The sequence below is a fragment of the Pangasianodon hypophthalmus genome, chromosome 22, assembly GCF_027358585.1.
Source record: "Pangasianodon hypophthalmus isolate fPanHyp1 chromosome 22, fPanHyp1.pri, whole genome shotgun sequence".
NCBI lineage: Eukaryota > Metazoa > Chordata > Actinopteri > Siluriformes > Pangasiidae > Pangasianodon > Pangasianodon hypophthalmus.
The window spans coordinates 20106724-20131175 of NC_069731.1; the positions used below are offsets into that span (position 1 = coordinate 20106724).

The 24452-nt window shown below is 39.5% G+C and overlaps 2 protein-coding genes across 3 annotated transcripts; one reads left to right on the forward strand and one right to left on the reverse strand.

Annotated features, from left to right (window-relative positions):
• Positions 1-1239: 1239 nt before the first annotated feature.
• mbtps2 (membrane-bound transcription factor peptidase, site 2) lies at positions 1240-8943 on the reverse strand. Its single transcript, XM_026938004.3, has 11 exons — positions 8713-8943; positions 7932-8080; positions 6959-7097; positions 6168-6271; positions 5842-5969; positions 4654-4772; positions 4348-4528; positions 3358-3452; positions 2721-2922; positions 2545-2620; positions 1240-1905 (listed from the first exon to the last, which is right to left on the reverse strand). The coding sequence occupies exons 1-11, from the start codon at positions 8785-8787 to the stop codon at positions 1683-1685; spliced, it is 1491 nt and encodes a 496-aa protein (XP_026793805.3). The 5' UTR covers positions 8788-8943; the 3' UTR covers positions 1240-1682.
• A 3496-nt stretch (positions 8944-12439) lies between these two features.
• On the forward strand, positions 12440-24414 carry smpx (small muscle protein X-linked). 2 transcript variants are annotated; one of them, XM_026938019.3, is made up of 6 exons: positions 12440-12584; positions 13115-13282; positions 17547-17611; positions 19951-20037; positions 20138-20273; positions 22043-24414. In XM_026938019.3, the coding sequence occupies exons 3-5, from the start codon at positions 17573-17575 to the stop codon at positions 20261-20263; spliced, it is 252 nt and encodes an 83-aa protein (XP_026793820.1). In that variant the 5' UTR covers positions 12440-12584; positions 13115-13282; positions 17547-17572; the 3' UTR covers positions 20264-20273; positions 22043-24414. The 2 variants fall into 2 exon arrangements, with proteins under 2 accessions (XP_026793820.1, XP_026793819.1); XM_026938018.3 differs by having other exon boundaries at positions 12441-12584; positions 17544-17611.
• Positions 24415-24452: the final 38 nt, after the last annotated feature.

Sequence of the window (24452 nt, forward strand, 5' to 3'; positions counted from 1 at the left end):
CCTGTTCTGGACCATAAAGAACATAAAGTCAGTGAGCTGTGTGTTTATTGTTCTAATTGCTCAAGTTCTCCAGAGAGAGAGAGAGGGGAAAAAAAAGGCGAACCTTAAACAAAAAAAAATAATAATAAATCCACAAATTTACTCACCCGTGTTTTAATTAGTGAAGGAAAATGATATTATATTTTGTCATATATTTTGAGCAGAATTGTGAATTATTATTTACTTATTGTTCACTTTTCATCTCGGACAAAATGCCATTGAGAAACTTTTTTTTGTTTTAAAATTTCTACCCAATTTATCACCCGTTCCAAATATTCCCACAATTTTACCCCATTTGTTTTATAGACTCACTGCAACACAACGTCAAGAACAGCGACGTCCTGAGAAGGATTCGTTTTTATTTAAGTAATTCTGCTGTTCACGTACGAGTCAGCTCTTTGACTCAGCTCTTTTAGGCGAAGGTTGAGATCCGACTCGCATGTCTGAGCCTTTTCTTTTCTTTTTTTTAAGAAATATAATCAATGGTGTTAACTCTTGTAGTTTAATTTCATTTATCAGAATTAAGTGAAGTAGAATAAAGATGCAGCAGCACAATAACATCAGTATATATATTTTTTAAATATAAATTCGTTACTTGAGTTATTTTGTTAATTAGAAGGTAGTGTAACATTTTATAAAGCGATTTCAGCCATAATTTGGCAAAAACAATAAATAGCCGGTCAAAATATTACAAAATCTCAGCTCCTGAGCCGATTAGGAGCCGAAAGAGTCGACTCTTATTAGTGATCTGAATCGTACGATCTGATTCATCACAAAGAGCCAGAACTTCCATCACTAGAAAGTGTTTTTTTTTTTTTTAATCACAAATGTGATCGATAACGCAGCATCTCATTCCTGCCTGTGTGTTAAATCAACACATCCTGCTCATCTACAGCTTGTGTCCTGATTATTAATTATCCGAGTTTGTATTTTATCGAACATCTTTTATTCAGAAAAACAAAAACAAACTCAGCAGCTGCCTTGTTCATGTTCAAATATATCACTTACAAAAAAGTGACATTTACACAAAATATTAACTCCACCCATCGTGTATATACATTTATAGGACAATTAATCAGAAATACTGGTGCACAATTTCCAACTGTCGGCCATCTGTTGCTCTGTACAAAGTATTGGCCCCCCTTTATTCACTATCTATCAATGGCAATGGATCACAATAAGACAACAATCACCCCTGGGTAAATAAAACAATATTTTATGATCATCATTAACATTTCCAGATGTGCCAATCTTTATGAATTCTCTGTAGGAGCTCCGCATTTTAACATCGGAGTACAGAGTACACTCAAAATGCGCACAGATGAGCCGATCGACATACGAATCTGGAATGACTGACAGTTGCGTAGGTGTTTTGAACTCTCCAATAATAATTTTCTCCGCATAAGTACATAACTTTTAATGGTCACGATAATTAGAAAGTTATTAAAAACTTTGCGGTCGTTTTATGAGGATGCTGCAGCAAACATTTATTTAGGGTGAAATGGAAGAGATTCAAAACGTGAACCTTTAATGACCTTTAGGGAACAGTTACAGGACACTTCACAGATAGTTTGCTGTGAATTATTATTAAATTTAAAAAAAAGTCCCTCCCCCAATCACCGATTGGAGGAGGCAGCTGTCCGTTATCGAGCCGTGACCATCCATAATCCGAGAGCGACGTTAGCAGCGAGCAGAGCGCTGCCCCCCAGCAGGATGAAGAACCCCAGCAGCTCGCGGCTGCTCTTCTCCGGGAGCCGGGAACTCAGCGTGGCCTCCAGGAAAGCATTCAGCATCCACTGACCGTCCAGAGCGAAGCACGGCACCGCGTTCACCACGGCCAGCGCGCCGGATATCGACACCAGGTACCTCACACACGCCGGTGGTTAAGGACGAAAAAACACAGTGATGGGTTTAAATGACTAATTATACAACAGCGCTGTTGGATTCTGTATCTGGATTAGTCAGAAGGTGTTAATTAATTTTCTCTAACAGCAGCTCTGATGTTATCGTTTCTATAGCAACAGCTCAATCACACTGGTTCGTACAGACAACGCTGCACATAAACACTGTTCTGGTGAAGTTTTCTGTAAGGAGATGTTTATTTAACTCCTTATTTACAGAAGGAGTCTCCAGTGTCAGTGCTTTCTTCAGGACGGAGGAGTTTACGCTTCTTTGCGTTTACTCAGCAACATGACAAAAGAAAAGAGAGAAATAAAGAGAGTCTGGTGAAGGAACAACTGTTTACAGCTGCTATAACGTAAGAACTTGTTCTGCAGATGTTTCACACCATTAAATGTAACTACAAACAGATAAAAAGCACGATGTGTCATTCTTTAATTAATAAAAAACTAAAAATAAGAAAAAGAACCTCACTGAGGAAAAGAACACACCAGGGTTTCGTTCAAACAGACAGACACATACTGTGTGTGTGTGTGTGTGTGTGTGTGTGTGTGTGTGTAAGCAGCGTAAAAGTGTGTGTATATGTAACACTAGAATAAAGGATACTTGCACAGCGTCTCCAGCATCACGGGCAGGTCGAGGTGAAGGAAACCAAGTCGCGGAACAAAGTTAGTGAGACTCACTGCGGAGAAAAACATCACTACTGTAACACAAGTCAAATATTCACACACACACACACACACACACACACACAGACTATGTTTTAGAGAGAAATAACTGACCTGAGTACTGCAGGTGTGACGTGTAGCCCACAAACAGCATGTCGGCCTGCGGGGAGTGTTTCACCCGGATCAGCCGAGTCTGATTCTCCAGTGACGGGATCACACACACGCTGGGAGTCACGTCTGTCTCACAGTCTGAGTTACTGCGACACGTACGACTCACCTGGATCGTCTTCCGAGCGGGTAAACATGCAAACTGTGTCTGAGAGAGAAGGAGAGAGAGAGAGAGACATGGAGAGAGTGAGAGAGACAGACAAAGAGGGGGAGAGAGAGAGAGAGAGAGAGAGAGAGTGAGAGAGAGAGACAGTGCAAGACAGAGACAAAGAGGGAGAGAGTGGGAAAGATAGTCAGTGAGAGACAGATAGAAAAAGAGAGAGTGAGAGAGACAGAGACAGAAAGGGGAGAGAGAGGGAGAAGGACACAGAGAAAATAGAATAAAGAGATAGATAGAAAGACAGAGAGATAGAGAGAGATTGAGTGTGTACAGTATATGTGTGAAAGTATGCATGTCCGTGTATGAGTGTGTATACATATATATATATATATATATATATATATATACGCACACACACATAGATAGATAGAGAGAGAGAGAGAGAGAGAGAGAGAGTGTGTGTGTGTGTGTGTGTGGTCTCACCAGTTTGTTATTACTCGCAGTGGTGTAGTAGAAGCAGAGGTCAGTCAGGCTGTTGTTGCTGCAGCACTCTATCGTTCCGTCCAGACGCCTGAACTCTAACAGAGGAAGAGGAAGAAGAGGATGAAGATGAGGAAGAGGAAGAAGAAGAGGAAGAAGAGGAAGAGAAAGAAGAGGAAGAAGAGGAAAAAGAGAATAAGAAGAAGAAGAGGAAGAGGAAAAAGGGAAAAAGAGAATGAAGAGTAAGAGAAAGATGAAGAAGATGAAGAAGATGAAGAAGAAGAGGAAGAAGAGGAAGAGAAAGAAGAGGAAGAAGAGGAAAAAGAGGATAAAGAAAAAGAAGAGGAAGAAGAGGAGGAAGAGGAAAAAGGGGGAAAAAGAGAATGAACAGTAAAAGAAAGATGAAGAAGAGAAAGAGGAAGAAGAGGAAGACGATGAGGAAGAAGACAATGTTACAGGAAAACAGCAGCTGATTTCTGAAACATTTACTCATTTTATATTTCTGTTTTTCTCAGTCACGCCTGCAAGCTTTACACACTTCCTCCATTTAAAGCTTATTTTATTCATTTGTTTTCTACTCTAAAACTTTAAGCACGATCTGTGTAGTGTCAGAAAAGACAAAAAAATATATATTTTTAAATAAATGTTATGATTATTAGAATAAGCATTATACTGTTATTAACTTATGCTTATTTAGCTTATGTATAACACTAATATATACTTTTTATTTATTTTATTTATTAATGATTGTGATTGTGTTTATTATTGCTATTTTAGCTGTTAATTTGACTCTTTAGTTTTGTCATCAGGATGCATTAATTCAATTCAATTCAGTTTTATTTGTAAAGCGCTTTTAATAATGGACATTGTCACAAAGCAGCTTTACAGAAATAAATAAATTCAGGCTATAAATTTTATTTTACAGTGGTGTAATAACCCGTGATTAATTCCGTGTCAGCGTGGCTGTCCGTGTGGCGTGAGTGGCGGCGGTACCTCTGCCGGCGGCGCGGTGGAGCTGCAGGGTGTGCTGGTGGACGCAGTATCCTCTCTGAGGCCGCTGTGAGAGCTGCTGGATGCAGGAGTGCCAGTCGTCCACCCCGCTGACCTCACAGTCCTCCAGCCGAGTCACCAGATCTCCCACAAACAGGCCGCGAGGGCCGCTCGACGGAGAACCCTGCAGAGAGAGAAGCGCACCTCGGACATGATCACACTTCCAAAGTCATGTGATAGACAGAGAAAATGAGAAAATGCGTTGAGCGTAAGTAAACACCCCCCCGAACGCCAACCACATGCTCTGACCTCCACCACCTCGGTGACGAGCGCTCCTGCTCCGGTGTAGTAGAACGGGAAGAGGAGGAGCGGCAGCAGGAGGAGGAAACACACCGCCGCTACACACAGCATGAAGTTGTGCCACACGCCTGCACACCAAAGCGCAGAAACACACCGTTACGGAAGATTCAAATTCCAGCAAGTCGTTTTTTTTCCTCCTCAATCTCATGAATGCAATAAAATATCAGCACTTTACTTTACTTACACTTTACTTAACTGTTTAATTAACACAAATTTAATCATTTATACAGCTTTTTTTAGCCTAAATTACATAACTAGACACGCGATATTGTATTTAAATGCAATTTGCATATATTTAAATATTAATGCGTAATATTATGCAGTCAGTAAAGTTAACCAATGAACATCAATGAACATTTATTTCATTACAAACTTCAACATATTAGATGCATTTTTTTTTATTAATTATGTTGAGCAACAGCACCATTTTAATCATTTATTCATTATAAAGCTTTTTTAGGGTAGACAACAATTTAACTTTATCTAATTTGCATGTATTTAAATATTAACGAGTCTGCAATATTATACTACGACAGTCAGAACGAAATAAATTTCATCATAAACTTCAATGTTTTAGATTAATTTGTATTTCACTGATATTTCATTGTACACAATATTTATCTTAATAAATGATATACTATAATTAAATAATCTTTATATTCCTTACACAGGGGGAATGAATACCAAACAACTTCCTGTCCACTATAAATAAATAAATAAATAAATAGGCTATGGATTTAACTTCTAATAGAAAATAAACTACATGCCAGGACAAATAAAACTTTTTATTTTAATTTACAAATTCTGGGTAATTTTTTTTTGACTAATTGATTACTTTGAATACATTTTAGATGAGCTTTAAAGCATACACTCTTCCAACACTGGGTTAATTTAAATATTTATAATGAAAAAAGTGGCTATATTTCTTCATTTTCTTTTATACTTTAATGTCCATCTGTTTTTAAACCTTACATTTCTGTAAATGAGCTCTTAAGTGAACTTTAAAGCAGAGCTCTGTCTCCATCTAGTGGTGATTCTGCAGAATGCACGATGAAATCAGAGAAATAATCAGCTCTAGGAAGTGTGTGTGTGTGTGTGTGTGTGTGTGTGTGTGTGTGTGTGTCTGCACATACACACCTGCGCAGAAGATACGCAGCTGCTGGACAGGTGAGATGAGGTTCAGGTGGGTGGTGAAGAGATCCACGAACGCTCCAGGGTAAATGACGAACAGGAACATGCCGAAGCCGTTCAGCCTGACCTGCTCCCTGAGAGCGTCACACACAAGAAGAAAAAATCTGTGTGCTGTGTGTTATACACTGATATATCAACTCTAATACATTGATCATAAATCATCATTCATACATCATCGGTATCTGTTGTGAAAAGTAAAAAAGTAAAAACACACACACACACAGAGCAAATAAATAAATAGTAAGAGTCACGAATCCACTAGTTTTTTGTACCTCAGTGCTGCCACCCCGTGGCCAAACTCGTGTATAACTCCACTGACCAGAATAGCAACGAAGAAGTAGGCCAACTGGCTGACCGGTAAATTCACACCCGGAACCTGACACCAGACACACACACACACACACACACACACACACACACACACACACACACATACATCACTGAGTCAGAATAAGCACCTGATGTACTGAGAGATAACACACATAAAGAAAAGATAACTGATGATCAGGAGATGTTCAGTGACACTAACTTGTGTTCACCAACACTTAGGCAAGAAAATATCAGCCTTCACGCTGACACACAGCACATTCCACCCTGCGCTTCTATTACCGAACAGCCTGTCTGTTGATTCAGCAGTGCTAAATTCTCATTTTTTAAGAAAAATAATAGTAATAATAATAAAAAAATCCACATTTTGCATACAGGTAACTGATTCCAGGAGATCACCTCAGAGTAACGTGAGCCTGCTGATTAGATTTTGCATCAAGCAAGAGTAAGAAAACAGCGAGGCAAAAACTGGCGCTCCAAAAAGACCAAAGCCCCGCCCTTTCGTTTTCTAGTTTTCTATTGGCTCACAAGACAGAGGGTTATGATGTCACAGGATAAAGCTGGTGAGAAGCGAAAGCAAAAAGCAAATGTGTTTTTGACGTCCTGCATCGTTTCACGTCCTGAACTGCGTTTTCTGGCAGGTGAATTATTTTTTAATAAAGCGTAATGCTCCATATCGCCATAGCAACAGGTCAGAAACCATAAATGCCATGGTGCCGTTGTTGTTTAAACTTACCACCACCTGCAGAACCTGCTCATGAGAACCGTCCAGAGTCTCAGCCATCATGTGAGCCAGAGTCTGCTGCAGAGTGCGACCGAGCAGCAGCACCGAGCCGAACATGGCCACGACGCCAAACACCATCCCGGCACTGAACCTGCAACACACACACACACACACACACACACACACACACACACACAAACACACACTTTAACCTGTTCCCTTAGCATGGTGTAATTCAAGAGTCAGCAATGCAGCACACAAACACAATTCACCAACATCAAATCAATCGTTTAACATCAAACACCAAATGTTTAACAGGGTTTCTACAGAGCCCTATTCAGACGGGATTTGGTTTATGTCCTGCAGATACATATGTTTTTTTTTTTTGTTGTTTTTTTTTTTTTTTTAACACTGCTACTCACTGAAGTTATTCATGTTTGCTACTAGATTAAGAGAAATTATTTCTGGATGTTTTGGAACCTTCCTGTGGCTCGTCCCATGTTCTCTGCACTCTGTGTTCACTGATAGCTCTGAAGCTTCACGTCATCAAAAAGAGAATTCGATAAAGTCACTATAAAGTTAAAGTGAAGTTTTGCTGAGGAAGCACGTCTCATTTTTTGGTTCTTATTATTGAATCATTTACTGCAGTTTTTTTTGGTGTGTGAAAGGTGAAGCGTTTATGAAGGATAGGCTGAAGTCACGCACTACAACAACAACAAAAAATCTTCCGCATAGTAGGAAACACGCATCGCGCATCTTCACTCTCTCCTCGATTCCTCCGCATTTCAAGAACTGGTGCTTCCTTACAGATAACGATGGAGGCTGAAGGATGCAGGATCGAGGCTGAGGAAGCATCTGCAGTTTCATTAAAACTGTTTTTATTACGATTGTACTTCACCTCACAGGACTCTAAACATCACAAACCGCTGCTTTAAACCAGTCACCTACAAGATTAATGCCAACGACAGGTTGTGACGCCTCGTACCATATGTAAAGGAAGTGGGGGTTGAGACGTGCACATCTGGCGAACAGCTTGTTGAAGAGGCCGGTGTGCCAGCGGACGTGGAAGGGGGACAGAGACACACCGCTGGACGAGAGCCACGATTCATAACGAATCTTCAGCGAGCTGGACGACTGGAACACAAAACACACACCTCCTTACATAATGAAGTCAATATTAGATAATAATGGACCTCAGTGCAAAAGTTTGCACCCCCCACCATGTTTTTTTACATCTATCTATCTATGAAACCTAATACACCAAATTGGAATTATTATTATTATTATTATTATTATTTTATTTGTCAAAAACGGATGCTATATTTTGCACTAGACTGTCTGTAAGCTGCTTGTTTTTTCCTCTTTTCACTTAATTCTGCACTAAACAGGAACCTCTGAGGAATAAATGAGTCAGTTAGTGCATAATAATTTAAGGTCCAGATGACCAGTAAGCTATATCTGTAGGTACTGCATAAAATAACTGACACTGGATTAACAATTATAAACGCAGTGTTTGTAATAAACATAATAAACATATTAAATCATTCTTTTTAACATCAGGGATCACACTAGTTTACATAAAACCATAAGCAGCTCTTAGACAGCTGTAACGTAAACAATGCAGAGATGGGTTCAGTCCCAAACGGCGCCATGTTGGCTATCATAGTGGCTTCTGTCACGTGGGAACCACTGCTTCCTGCGCCCTACGAAGTGCACTACACGGCCAACAGGAAGTAGTTTGGGATCCAGGCATGATTTTTTTTTACCCTGAGCAGAGTGTCCATGAGATAAACCGAGCACCATCCTCCCATCACACACACCACCACCGACACCGGGATCATCGCCACCACTGCACCGAGCACCGTACAGCCAGAGTTAAGGGCACGCGCTGCCCGGAAACACACATCCGTAGCTCCAAAACACACTCACAAAGCCGTAAACACGACTGACTGCAAAGGTACCGCTTCCGGGTTTGCGCGATGACGTCACGGCGTCAGCAAACGCAGGACGCAGGGACAAACTGGAACGCGGATCAGTTCGGCTAGTGGCTAACGGAGACATCGATTCTGATTTGTTTATGTAAAGTGTACAAAAAATTTAAAATACAACATAAACATACTGTTTCTTCTGAAACATGACGCATGATTCACAATTGTCCCGAATGTAACACTTCCTTTATTTACAAAAAAAAAAAAAAATCATTCACAACTTTGTGGATAATTTCTGTCAGTATTGTAAATGTCATCTTAAGCCCTAAGCGGAAACTATTATTTAGTTTATAATAATTTATTATTTAATTTCACTTGCTGACGTAGTTTTCACAGCCAGTGAAGAATTAAAGTGCTATTTAAAGAGCTGAAATAAGGTTAAAATAAAAACAAAACAAATGCTGCACCAACATGATGTAGTTTTACAACTTCCTGCTGCCCCCCAGCTCCCACCTCCAACACCCCTGGCCCACTGCCCCAGTATGCTGCAGCCCCCAGCACCCCAGCAAACAGCTGGATGTTCCCCAAAGCCCTGCTGCTCCAAAACTGTGCAGTTCCTCAAAATCCTGCTGCCACCCAACATCCTGCTACCCCTACATTCTACTGATACCAAACACCCTGCTGTCCCAACATACTGTTGCCCCTGAACACTCCATTGTGCCAACACCCTCCTGCCTCCCCACATTCTGCTGTGTCCCTACACCCTACTGCCCCAACATCCTGCTGCTACATGACCCTGCTGCCACCCAACATCCTGCTGCCACTTCACTGTGATGCCACATCACCCTGCTGCCACTCAACATCCTGCTGCCACCCAACACCTTGCTGCCTCTCCGCATCCTGCTGCCCTAACACCCTGATGCCACAGAACTCTCTGCTGCTTTCTATGACCCTGCTGCCAACAACTTGCTGCCACCCAACATCCTGCTGCCCCCAAACCTTCAATTCCCTCAACATCCTGATAACTCCAGCACCCTGCTGCCACCAAACACTTTGCTGTCCTCAAAACCCAGTCACCCCTTAACACAATATTCCCACTTAACATTCTATCCTTCCTCCCCACATCCTACCCACAACCCACATCCTGCTGCCCCCAACATCTTGCTTCTCCAGAAGCCTCTGTAGCCCCAGTCACCCTGCTACCTCTTAACACTTCCTGTTTAACTCCCTGCTGCCCCCAACATCTTGGTGTTCCAACATGCCACCATCCCCCCAACCACCTGCTGCCTCCAAATATTTTGCTGCTCCAACACCCTGCTGCCGGAATGTAGTCACATGACCTTTATGTCCTTCTGCCATGATGCCATGTGATGCTCTGATGTCTCCTGCTACATGAGTTTATTGTACTGTAATTGTAATGTTCTGTGTAATTTACTGTACTGCACTGTCCTACTTATCAACCTTTGCCATGGTCCAGGAGAAATGATTTTCCATTTACTACATATAAGTATATGAATTGAATGACAATAAAAATAATAATGTACTAAAATGAAATTAAAATTACTAGATTATAGTTTCCTAACACAGATTATCACATATGGAGAGCAGAATAACACCGGAACACTTTCAATCTCTAGTGTTTAAGGTTAAGAATTTCCAGTTTCTCTAGTCTGTTCTTTAGTTGTGCTTACCTCATTCTTTGCATATTTGGAAATTCTCTGGACTGGCTTGTTCAGGATGCTACGATTTCTACGTAAATGAAGGCAAGAAGAGCCAGGACTTGCAAGTGACTGGGAGACAGTGAGCTCTGCTGTTAGAGAGGACAAACAGCAGGAATATACCATGAGGATTATTGATGGGGGATGAAACATCAAGTTCATTCTTTCCTGTGCTAAGAACTATTATATCTTTGGTGGGAGTGGGAGGGTGTGTTAAAATTAAACAAAAAAAGACACTTCAGACGATTGAAATTGATCAACTTTAGCCATTTTAATTAGATTAAACCTTAAATCATGGCAGCTTCACACTCTTTTTGTGATATAATTCACATTCATATTTTTATCCAAGTGAGAAAAAATAGAGCTGTTAGAGAAAAAAAAAAGATTGAGCTGTTTCAGGATTTAAAAACTGATCCAGTTGCTGAAATAAATATCCAAAACGGACAAAGAAACATGTCTCCTGACAAAAAAAAAGGTTATAGAGAAATATACACAGTGTATCTGAGGTCATGCAAGGCCACAAATTTGGGATTACTTTATTGGTTGTTTGCATTTACCAAACCAAGGATTTTACTGATGACGACGCTTGTAAGTCTTGGAGATGACATGCCTTCCAAACCTCCTGATTGGCTGGAAAGTGGACGTAGGTGTAACAATGTGGGTGCTGTGGAGAGCTCAGGTGAGGAGGAAGTTTGGTATGTGCCAGGTAAAGGCAGAGAGCTCAGGTGTGGATTTGCATAGCGCTCTTGTCTCCATGGGACGTTGCACTGAGAGCTCAGAAGCCGTGCAGCTCACTGCGAGAGAGGAACACAGCTCAGTAGCAGTGCTTCATCGCACGCTAGGTAAGAAACCAAGGCAAGAAGGGCTGAAATGAAAGGTCATGGAGTCAAGAGAGCAGGAATAGACCTAATTCATCTGATAAAGGGAATGGTGATTAGTGATGAGTCAGATCATTTGGTGTGTGGTGTTAAATGATGTAGAATGAGAATAATCCTCCAGGACTGGTGTATGACACCCCTGAGATTACGCTAATGGAGAGCAGGTACTCTGTCATGCAGCTGCAAATCACAGGATTATCTTAATGCGCTCGTTTTAACACGTTATTGTTTCTATAGTTACAGCTTCTTTGCAGTTTCTCACTAACATGACAAGCTGCATTATTTATCTTATCGAATTCAAGAGAGAGAGAAAAGAGAGGCTGGTGAGGCAACGACTGTTTATAGCTGCTAAGCGACAACAGGAACTAACTTGTTTTGCAGATGTTCCATAGCATTAAATGTAACTATAAATGGCTAAAAATGTAATGTGTTGTTTTTCAATAAATAAAAAAAGAAATCGTTGGAAAATTTCTGTAGTATTTGCTGTTATAGGGATCTGTTCTGTGGACGTAAAAGGAGAAAAGATGAACTGGACCATTTAGACATCTAAGCTGAATAGAGACTGCAGAGTGTGTGGAACTTTTGTAGGTAGAACTTCAACACCAACAGGTGAAGAAATGCAAATGTAGCTTAGCTGCATAACATTGAAGTGTTAATTTGGTTGGGAACAAACAACATTTAGTATATAATTGTTTTTTTTTAAAGGAACTGACTTGATTGGATATCGCAGCAGCATGCCTCACCACACCTCCACGTAACATATTCATTCTAACTCCACCCCCTTTTAAAAATTACACCTTATTACAAAAGAATTTCATGACTTTAGACAATATTAAGTTCAAAACATATTATATAATATTTATTTACACAGTGGTGCTCCGATCTGATTCGCTAAAAACCAGCTCAGTTCTGAAATCACTGCAGATACCAGCGGTACCGGTACCACTGGGAATGGCTTGTCATGTCAAACCCTGCACCAATCAGACGTTTCCCCATGGCTCTGCTTTACCGGAGCTTAAAATGGGTCATGATCTTAATAAGGAGTGAGTTTTAATACTGATACAGGAAAGAGAAAGAGGCAGTGGATCTCACAGAGACACAGACATCACTACAGGTAAACCTCAGGGGTGCCATTACTTATGGGACAGGGTTGATGTCTTGCTCGGTCTATGCTATGCATTTATCGGGCATAATGAGCTGAAATTTTCATCTTATTCACAGAGATGATGTTAGAGAGGGCTCTGTTTTCCTTTTTGATGTAGGTTATACTTGGCTAAATTTAGCCAGATAATTTGATCTCGAACCACTCGAGCTCGAGTTTAATTCTCAAAGGCTGGTTTACAGTTTTTATGTGGTTTTTTTGATGCTTTATAGATGCGAAAAATCAGAATAAAGCTGAATGACCAAGCATATTTGTGTACTATCTGGATTAAGCAAGGCTTTTATGTGTCATGGCGTGAACAGGCCCATTGTGTAATGTATATATATGTATGTATATATGTTAGTCAGTGAGCTGTATATAGGGCGAGTGTTTGATGAGTTTGGCCAGAGTGGATAGAAAGCAGGTCCCCTCTGTGCATCACGCTGCTATTTATAGTGAGAACAAATCCCAGATATGAGAGGAATCCCTTTACCACTCTGTAGCCTAAAGAGAGACGAAGACCGAGGGGGCAGAGAGAGGACGAGTTCCACAGAACACCGCCGCAGAACCACACGGGACCGACCTGGGAAGGACAGAGACAGGAAAAAACTAATCCAGACCGGACCCGGCCATCCCGCAACGGAAAACTTTACACACTCCAGCTGTAAGAGGTAAGAGACTGGAAGTGTGTTGCATGTGTGTGTGTGTGTGTGTGTGTGTGTGTGTGTGTGTTGAAATTCTGTCAGGTCAGATTTCTTTTCCTGTTGTATCACTTTCCTGAAATAATATTTATACATAACTGCAAATTTGGCTCTTACTAAACTTTGAGATTAGTTATCACCAGGCAAACAGTTAATAATTTTTTATATTCTTTACTAAAATTTAAATAAAAACATTCTAAGCAAATTACTTACATAATACTGGAGTTTATGTCTGTATAATAAAATAACATTTTAAATATTTATATTTATTAATGTTGTGTATGTATATAACCACCAGCTGTTCATGACCAGTATTAGCTACGTTAGCAAGCTAGCTGGATGTTTAGCTTAGCACACAGGATGTTGTCATTATCTTTTGATAATCATCATTCGTAAAGAATTTTTGTGACATCACAACTTGAGATCAAACGTGGCTCCGCCCCCGATCAAGTTTTATACAGAAGTACAGAGATAATGTGTTTTAAATTAAAAAATGTGACTTCAGCTCTCGTTTTTTTTAAAATTCTCTACCTACTTGATTCAAAATCTATATCTAATCAATAAAATCAGCATCCAGGAGGAGTTTATTGTTTAAACTTTACATTTTTTTTAAACGTGGATAAATATATGTAGACTTTGGAAATTATACAATTATGCCTGAATTTTTTTATTTTTTACAAAATGAGCTAAAATATTGTTTAAAAGTGTTTATAAAATATTCATTGAAGTATAGTTCTTATTTTTTGCTTAATAAATGTCTTAATTTTTGCTTAAAAATATAAACTTTGACTTTTTTTTGACAAAATTCAATGATATTCTATATTTTCTACACACTTGTAAGCAAAAAAAAAAAAATTTATAAGTAACTAATTATACATACTTTAAATAAAAAAAGTACTGTATGTATAAAAAGATAGAGTATTATTCAAGTAGGTTTTATAAATTTTTTTAATAATTTTTTTTATATAAAAATGTAAATAAAGTTGAAAAGTTTTATCTGCTTTGAACTTACTGAGGGTCAAAACTTTCAGGCTTAAAATCTTTAAATCTTTAAATCTTAAAATCCCAGAATTGTCAGATAAAAGCTTGTAATTCCCAGGTTTTGACATACGAGCGAACTTGTAGGTCTCGGGCCTTTAGTGTAGGAAAAGCAGGCTGCTTTAAATTCAGGTTCTAACTCAGTTTGGGTTCTGGATGTAAATAAAGACGCAGAGTAACTCAGGCTCAGTCGGAGCTCGGCGCTGCTTTGCATAATAAACAGTGTGTGTGTTTGTAGGAGAAGGTTCCTGACGTACTCGGCCCTGTTGTTAGAAATTAAAAGGTGTTTATACTGAGACTGAATGTGATGTTAGATTTGATAAATGCGGACTGTAGACTAATGAGACTTAAAAGGTCAAATTACCGGAAATATCTGGAATAATCAGAAGGTTTTAATCCAGAAACAGTTTAAAAGACAGTTACAGAAACTGTGTTATTTAATCAGTTTAACAGATTAATGTCCAGGTATCAATCACCAAATCGATCATTAGCTCTATAAAATTCTATTTAAATTCTGATAACAGGGAATTTATTGCATTATAACAGTTCTGTAAAATGAAGTAATTTGTGTATATTCAAAGAGATCTTTATTTCACATCAGGACTCCTTAAGAGGATAAAAGTTACAGTATTTTAAATTATGTAATTACGATTCTTGTCTATGAACTAAATAAAATGCTGCAATATTTTTTTATTATTAATGACATAAGAGTTAATTATTATTACTATTATTATTATTGTTATTATTATTATTATTATAGTGTTTTAAAGACCATGTCGTCCTTGAGCACTTGAGAGAAACAACTTTAAATGTTCTTTCGTCTAGGAACTATATCCTCTAATCAGCTTTTGGAGCCTCCTCGTTTCAATTTTGGTTCTTTTAAAACTATTATCATACTTTATTTGCACTGATGTTGCTTTGCTGACTTGTTTTAAGGAGCATCAAGTGATTAATCTTTTAGTAGATTAATTTACCCAGAAATCATAGGATGGAATGTGGGGGTACAAACTTTTGCACTCAACTGTAGGATTTTTTTTCTTTCTTTATCTTTTTATTTTGGGAGTGTGTGAGTATAGACAGTATCTGTTAGACAGCTGCATAGCACTCTCTGTCCCTCTCTCTCTCTCTCTCTCTCTCTCTCTCTCTCTGTCTGTCTTTAAAAGATAAATATAGCCGTGCTTGAGGCCTGATACTTCACCGTGTTCAGTCCCAAAGCTCCAGTGTTGATATAAACAACGCGCCGGTGGCAGTTGCTAAGGCTGTGAGTGCTCGTCTCTCCTTCTGCGAGCTCCATCAGTCTCTCTCTGAGTAAAAACAGGACACAAAAAACCCGACAGACCAAACGAGTAGAGTCATGAAAATGGGATGCGCTTCTCCTATGGCAACCCTCAGGTCACCAAGGTGAGAGATGACACGTGGCCTGTGACATGCTCCGCCCCAGACGTCTGCCCCGGGGCAGTGAACGTTCCCCATTGTGCACCATCTGAACTTCTGAGTAAACACACCGCCGATGTTTTCAAAGCCTCATTTACATACGTGGAGGAACAAAAAAGTTGCAGTGAAATGAGCACATTTCCGCATGAACTTCATGTAGATTATGGAAATGACACGATTTTAATCTTGTCCTTCTATGAAAGTGTGCTTTATTAGGGCGTAGACAGGTTCTGCAGGTTCTAACGCTGTAGTTCTTGCATAATTCTAAATGAAAAGAATTAGTGTCTAATTAGTGTCACTTTGTTATCTCAGAAGTCACATGTGAGGAGGTTATAAAGAAATACAGCTTTAATAAAATATCATTCAAAGATTTTATATATACATGCACACTCACCGTCCATTTTAATAAGGAACACCTGTACACCTGCTCAGTCATGCAATTATCCAATCATCCTGAGATGCTTTTCTGCTCACCACGGTTGTAACGAGTGGTGATATTGAGTTACCGTAGACTTCCTGTCTGCTCGAACCAGTCTGTCCTCTGATGTCTCTCATCAACAAGGCGCTTCTCACTGGATGTTTTTTGTTTTTCGCACCATTCTGTGTAAACTCTAGAGATGGTTGTGTGTGAAAATCCCAGCAGGAGATCAGCAGATTCTGAAATACTCAAACCAACAGCAAAGCCACGCTCTCTGAGATTACTGAAATCACTGAGATCACTGAGATCAATGAGATTACTGAGATCACTGAGATCACTGAGATTACTGAGATTACTGAGATTACTGAGATCACTGAGATCACTGAGATTACTGAGATCACTGAAATCACTGAGATCACTGAGATTACTGAGATTACTGAGATCACTGAGATCACTGAGATTACTGAGATCACTGAGATCACTGAGATTACTGAGATTACTGAGATCACTGAAATCACTGAGATCACTGAGATCACTGAGATGAATGAGATCACATGTTTTCCCTCCATTCTGATGTTTGATGTGAATCTGAAGCTCGTGATCTGCATGACTTTATACACTGCACTGCTGCAACATGATTGGCCGATTGGATAATTGTATGAATGAGCAGGTGTTCCTAATAAAGTGGACTGTGAATGTATAGGTGTATTATAATATAAATGTTCATCATTAGGACAAATGTCTCCATGCCAAGACTAGTCTTAGTGCTCCGAGAAATAATAACAAGGCATGACACTGCTTTGATTTACTCATTTTTAAATGTGAAAAATAATCTATTATTAAAAAAGTGTGTGACCGTAACACACACGCTTGACAAAGAGAAAAGTCAGCAAAGTTTTTACCACAATTTTTATTTATATTTGTTTATTTTAATGTCCACCAAAATATCAGTGAAGACCGCTTACACTGGAGTCGCATGAGAATTAAAATAATGAGCTATACATGAATATTTGTGTGTGATATGTGAGTGTGTGTGTGTGTGTGTGTGTGTGTGTGTGTGTGGCTCTTAACCTGAAGCCCATGGCATGAATGATTCAGGTGGACCAGGACTCACAGCGGGAGTCGCTTAGCAACTGAAAGACTATCCGTAGCACCCAAAAGCCGACAATGACCCGACTTTTCACCATCGCACACGCACACACACACACACACACACACTCACATGGCCACATCCAGACGAATATTCACACACACACACACGCTTACACACACAGAGAGGCCAGGTGACGAGTTTGAGTCCGACTCCTCAATGCCTTTGTTGTCTTTCTGTTTGGTTTGCAGCAGGATCAAAGCGGAGGCCTCTGTGCAAAATGTCTAAACAGCCATCAACAAATGTAAAAGCTTTACAGGTAAGTGTGTGTGTGTGTGTGTGTGTGCGTGTGTGTGTGTGTGTGTGAGGACTCTCATGAATTTATACACTGTTTTACTCTTTTCGTTACTCTGTTGTTTTGAAAAAAATAAACACGTTCCAATATGTGATTTTTAAAATAATTTAATTAAAAGCAAGTCCTGATTTTGAACATTACATTTTGTTAATTGCCATAAAAACACATTTCAAATGCACATGGCATTACAGCAGCGTCTTCTTTTTCTTTTTCTTTTTTTTTAAACGAGTCACATCAAGCTTGATGATGTACAGAAATACGTACAGAAATACATCGCCCATGCTTTTGCTTCCAGTCACTGGAAATAAATTTTCCGTAAACACTCTGCATATAAAAATAAACACGTGAAGACTTCAGGTAAAGTTCTGCTCACTACTGGCTCAAATTTTTTCCCTCCCATTTTCCCAATTGCATTTGGGGAAAAAAAGTTTTGTATCAAAGCCCAAGAGCTGCAGGCTGCAGAGCATCAGAGAGAGAGAGAGAGAGAGAGAGGGAGAGAGAGACAGAGGGAGAGAGGGAGAGAGAGAGAGAGAGAGAGACAGAGGGAGAGAGGGGGAGAGCGAGAGAGAGAGAGAGAGAGAGAGAGAGAGACAGAGGGAGAGAGAGACAGAGGGAGAGAGGGAGAGAGAGACAGAGGGAGAGAGAGACAGAGGGAGAGAGGGAGAGAGAGACAGAGGGAGAGAGAGACAGAGGGAGAGAGAGAGAGAGAGAGAGGGAGAGAGAGACAGAGGGGGAGAGAGAGAGAGAGGGAGAGAGAGAGAGGGAAGGATATAACATTATGAGTGTAGAGCAGAATCACAGAGCGAGCAGCTCACATATAAACACTGCAGCCAAAAATAGACACGTTTTTCTCTTTCCATAAAAACTCTCCATTTACAGAATTCATCTATAAAAAGCTCGACATTTACACATAATTATATTTATAGATGTGAAGAGCAGCCGTGCATGCAGAGAGCTCGAGTGTACGATCTCCGAGTCCTGTGACCTCTGACCTTTTATATTTTCAAATTTCTCTAGAGCCACTAAAAGACACTAAAAGTACATTAAGGGAGAAACGCAATGCAGTGGAATTTCTGTTACCACAAGTTGATTATTTTCCTACAGCAGCATCTTCCCAAGAGTTTTATTCCTTTATACCACAGCAATTTATAAACTTTTTTTAAAAAGTTTTTTTATAAACTTATTAAAATTTTTTATTTATTAAAATATGACAGGTCATACTTTTTATCCATTTATAGTTACATTCAGCGTTTCTCAGTAACATGCGTAACGAGCTGTGTTTTTTTATCTTATTAACTATAAGAGAGAGAATAAAGACAGGCTGGTGTTTATAGCTGCTATAACGTAAGTGACAACAGGAACTAACTTGTTTTTTGGACGTTCCACAACATTAAATGTAACTATAAAAGCATAAAAAGTATGATGTGCTGTTCTTTAACAAATAAAATAGTAATTTTTGACAAATTGCTGTGGTTTAAGAGGAATAAAACACTTAGGTGTGTACTGTTTTAGGAAAATAATCAACTTCAGGATGGTAACAGTAACTCAGTTGATCTCTGATTGTTTCATTCCTTCTCTCTTCAATCTAAGGACAATAAATGAATTAAGATTATATGTGTGACTGTGGAAACGACTTCACAAAACAATTCAAAAAGGGCGTGGCCTTCTGTGAATCAAACTAAACAACGCAGTGCATTATGGGTATTTTGTGGCATTATTTGTGCACTAAATATCACAGTGCATTGTGGGATTTTCTCCACTGTATTTTCTGACCCCAAAAATAGTGCACTATCTAGTGAATGGTTTTAGTTGTAGAAGAGAAAACCAAAAACAAACTTAGGCATTATGATGTGATATATCTAAATATATTTATAAAAAACCATTTTTTTTTTAGAAATGCACGTAACTTTGGTTAAAAGATGTAGAAATGAGGATGATCCACTAGTGAATAGCTTCCTGTTTCACCATGTAATACAAGGAAGAATAAAACAGAAAGTCCATTTTAGGACCCTGCTGTGATGGAGAGATAAACATCTGACTCTTGTGGTCTTATCTGTGCTTCCAACTGCTCATTTTCCTAGAAACACTTTGCTCTTTATGGAGAGTACTGAACACCAGCAGGAAGAAAAATGTTCTCACCTGGAGCGGACGCATTTATGGAAAATGAGGTTCATTACATGAGACTGAAATATGAGTGTCCAAAAACCAGACGTCAGCTCTCTGAGAAGCTCTCTGTGTTTGTGAGATCAGTGCTGGGTTTGTGATGTTGGGCTCATTTTCTCCTCTCCTTATCTGTTTTAAAGGCCAACCTCAATATTCCGATGGGAGCTTTGCGTCCGGGAGCGGGACATCCTGTGAAGAGGAAAGAGGAGACACAGGACACAGAGGAGGTTAGAAACACACATATATACTGTATATAAGATATAACTACAGATTAAACACAGATATATAACATAGAGCCATGATGCTGATGAACGTCATTGCTCTCAGGTACCGGCCGTCACTCCGGAAGAAAAGAAGCACCTTCCTGGTGCTGTGAAACTTCCAGGGCCGGCGGTTAACCTTTCCGAGATCCAGAATGTCAAAAGCGAGCTCAGATGGGTCACTAAAGACTAGACACACTCAGGTAGAGCTCTTCTAATGTCTGTAAACTGAAAACCTGTGTACACCAGACTCACTTACAATGGAAGCCTAAGGGCAGATGTTGAACCCTTTAGCTATTCCACAAGAACAATGAAGGTGTGAGGATGACACAGACATGACAGAAAAACTTCCCAATGCTGTTTTTAGACTTTTCTCCAACTTTCCAACAGTGGAGCAATGCAGTAAAAATAGTTCTGGTTCCTTTACATATTTCTGAAAGTTTCGTGGTATCCATGTGCCATCAGAGCCACACAACTCCACTGGTCATGTTTGTACAGAACCTAGACCTGCCATACTTTTTGCCTAGGAACTCAGTATTTTAACATCCGAGTACGCTAGAACAAGTGATCACTGAAAAATACACCAAATGAGTCTTCCTTTATCCCCCCAATAAATATGGCAGATGAGCCAATTGACATAAATCTGGAATGATTGACAGTTGCGGATGTATTGTGAACACTCCAATATTAACTAACACCACTGGAAGCTCCGCCCCCTTCCCCCTTCTTGCTTGAAAGACGTGCTGAAACGACGTTCTTGATTTCTATCACGGTATATGGAGAATGTTTTGAGTTCATTAAATAAAAATAAAATAAAATCAATGTGTGTTTGACTTAGCTAACATTAGACACATATATAGCTAACATCAGTTAAATACATTTATTAGGGATACACCAAAGCATAAAAAAAGGTCAAAAAACACACTTTCGGTTTATAGCCAAAAGGCCTAAACTTTTGACAGAACCTAGAACCACTCGTTTGACAGACAGAACCACTTGTGTCCGATCTAACACTTTACAAATAATTTTAATGGTAATGAAAATTAGAAAAAGTGATTTAATAAACAGTTTGGTTCCCAAACACCTTTAACTGATGGAGTTCAACATCTGCCATATTCCTATTCAGGTGTTTTTAGCTTTAAATCAATAACTTGACATTAGCGCTTTACTCAAGTACTTTAGACTTGTATGTTTTGCAAGACCATCAGAATACTCCTGTTATACCATTAATCAATCTGCAAAAAGCAATATAAGCAGGAAATATAGGAAAAGCATAAAGGAAACTGAAAGTACTTTGCCTAAGAGGAGTTATCTTATAGTAAAGACCATCTTTATCTTTAAGACCAACTTCGGTATATTCAGCTCTAAATTAGGTCTTCTACACTGATCTATTTTTGTCTGACCTTTTGATCTCTGGTGGAATTGTCAAGTGTCACTGGAGAAAAATGTGATTACACACACACACATACACACACACACACACACACACATACAGAGAGAGACAGCAAGGTCAGAAAAAAGGACAGCCCATTTTATAAGTGCGTCATGCCACGAAAACTGCACACTGCTGTGTTCACCTCTGGCCACAGGGTGTCAGTAGTTTTAAAACTTTTTTAAGCACGTGTGAGCTTGCATATGAGGACGCCAGTGTGTGTGCGTGTGTGTGTGTGTGTGTGTGTGTGTGTGTTTGTGTGTTAAAGGGTGTGAGTGTGAATCAGGGTCTATTAATACCAGTAACAGATCTGAGCTTGGTGGGGCAGTGAGAGTCCGTCTGTGGTGTGACTGCCCCAGCATGATTCCCTAGTGCTCTCCAGCACACAAACACACACACATACACAGCCTGTGACCCTTTCCATCCATCTGGAAGCGAGACCTGGTTGTGTGTGTGTGTGTGTGTGTGTGTGTAAGAACAGCAGGTAGAGTATACAGTCATAATGTTATATTTAATTAAACATCACCTTTTTTTAAACAGGTGACCCCAGCTTGCTCGTGTTAAGGAAGGAGACAGACAGCTCCACCAGCTCTACCTATTCCATTACTGATTCTATAAGACAATCTCCATCAACTCCCAAATTTCCAGCTACTGAAAACAAGACACCCATCCTTCAATGAACTGCAATATCTTGTCAAAGGTTTCCATCCCTGCAACCCACATAGCAAATTTTTTTCTGGTTCAAGAATGGATTCACATAATCCGCCACATAAAAATCCCAGACTGCAGTTATCCCAATTGCTTGTGAATTCATGGTCTAGAACACATTTCAGATCTGGTCTCTGAATCTGAGCCATCTCAAAGGCTAGATACTGAACAAAATTATGGTTCAAGAATGGCTTAGGCTATATTGGCAGATTAGAGCCACATAGCAGCCATGATAGTCCCAAATCCGTGCCAGCAGTCGTCTCTAATAACATGTAGACGTTGCTATCAAATCTCAGCCATCTCTCACCATCAAGATACTGCAAAGAATACGGTGCAGGAATGTCTGAGACTGGTTCTCCAAGTTACAGCTGCATAACTGTCATAACAGTACCAACGCTTAGCCATTAGTCATCCCTAATATTCACGCTTTATCCATTTGCAACTTCAGTATCAAATCTCAGCCCTGATACTGAGAAGAGTGTGGCCCAAGAATGATCCAAACTTCTTCTCCAGATTAGAGCGCTATAATGGCCATATTAGTACAGAATCTCAGACTGCAGTTATTGCTATTGTTGGTGCATACATAAGATAGAACCAATTAACAATATGGTACTGAATCTCATCCATCTCTAAGCCCAAATATTGCAAATAATGATGGTCCAGACTGGTTCTCCATCTGAGAGCTGCATAACAGCCATTATAGTAGCAAATCCCAGCAAACATTCATCCCTGTTACTGGAACTTACACAAACCGAAACCTTGTTTATATCTGCTACAAAATCTTAGCCATTGTTTGGCTCAGAACTCACAAAGAATTATGACCTAATAATTATGTAGATTAGAGTGGCCCAGATACTGCAAACAATATTGTCCAAGAATGGTCCAGACTGGTTCTCCATCTTAGATTAGCGCTGCATAACAGTACCAAATCCCAGCAAACAGTCAGTATTGTAGGTTTCTCTTGACCCAGATACCACAAAGAATGATGGCCCAAGAAGGCCCAGAATAACTCACCAGTGAAGGAAAAAACAGGAAGGTCATGCCATGGTCAACCAAATTTCAAACATTTTGGACGTTTTGTATACTGCGAAGATTACGGCCCAAGAATGGTACCAAATCCTCTCTTAGAAACCTCAAAGAATGTTGACCACCTAGATTACAGCAGCCAATCAGTCATAATAGTACAAAATCCCAGCCAGCAATCATCACTGTTACTCATTTATGGTACTGAATTGCAGCCATCTCTTGACCCAGATACCACAAAGAATGATGGCTCATGATGACTCCGATTTGACTACCAGATGAGGCAAAAAACAACAAGGCCAAACAAATCGCAAGCATTTTGGACAAATTCCCAAACAGCCCACATGCTGTTTACCATCAGAGATGCGGCACCATCAATGTCAGACATGGCACCATGCCGACACTATGCCCCCTGACTTGATGATGGTTCTCGACCAGACAATTTTGCTATGTAGGTATTAAAGCACATGACTCAAACATGATGAAAACCATAAACTGCACATTTTACACAGAATCATGGCAAGTAACCACTTATATTTCTGTTCTCTTTTATATCTCCTGTTTTAAATCTAAAGCGTGTGTTTTAGCAATGGTCTGATTTCATAAGAGATCTGCAAGCTCCTTTGCTGCCATGTGTGAAGTCACATATTTAAATTCCTTTTATAGAGCCTGAATCGTAATGTAGCATGATGATTAGTCTGTGTTGTTCGTGTTAATAGTGGCAAATGTCGTCTCACTTCATTTATTCCGAACAAATGTGAGACACTGAAAAACATGTTTTCATACTTCATGGCCTTTTCTTTTGAACCACTATATATTTTTTTGCCTTTCCTTGCCATTGTTCTCTGGCTTAGTTTTGAGACCGTGTAGGCTGACATGCAATAAAAACACGATTTCTCAGTGTCACGATGTAGGAGGGTGAAGCAATCACATGTTGTCTTTGAGCAAACAGAACTGAATTTCCAACACTTTGTCACTGTTTTATTAGCTCTTAAATGTGATATTTGTGAAGAACATTTTCTCTCTTTATTTCTCCTGTTGAACAGCAGCACATCAGTGAAAGTGTCCTTATTGAAGATTCTGAGTTCTGACCAGAGTTAGAAGGGCTAAAAGAAAATAATGATATCATGTGTGAAGTATAATAAACACTTGGGTCAAAAATAAAATGTCATGCCACATAACTGATTTCCTGTCTTCTAAATGGTACACTGATATTTTT

What these genes read in the sequence shown, in the direction of transcription:
- smpx (XM_026938019.3), top strand. Translation starts at nt 17,573, where the DNA reads ATGTCTAAACAGCCATCAACAAATGTAAAAGCTTTACAG. An exon ending in CAAATGTAAAAGCTTTACAG is followed by an intron (nt 17,612 to 19,950) that starts GTAAGTGTGTGT and finishes TCTGTTTTAAAG; the next exon opens with GCCAACCTCAATATTCCGAT. An exon ending in AGACACAGGACACAGAGGAG is followed by an intron (nt 20,038 to 20,137) that starts GTTAGAAACACA and finishes CATTGCTCTCAG; the next exon opens with GTACCGGCCGTCACTCCGGA.
- mbtps2 (XM_026938004.3), bottom strand. Translation starts at nt 8,787, where the DNA reads ATGATCCCGGTGTCGGTGGTGGTGTGTGTGATGGGAGGATGGTGCTCG. An exon ending in CCCCACTTCCTTTACATATG is followed by an intron (nt 7,098 to 7,931) that starts GTACGAGGCGTC and finishes TGTGTGTTGCAG; the next exon opens with GTTCAGTGCCGGGATGGTGT. An exon ending in GCTGCGTATCTTCTGCGCAG is followed by an intron (nt 4,773 to 5,841) that starts GTGTGTATGTGC and finishes TTTGGTGTGCAG; the next exon opens with GCGTGTGGCACAACTTCATG.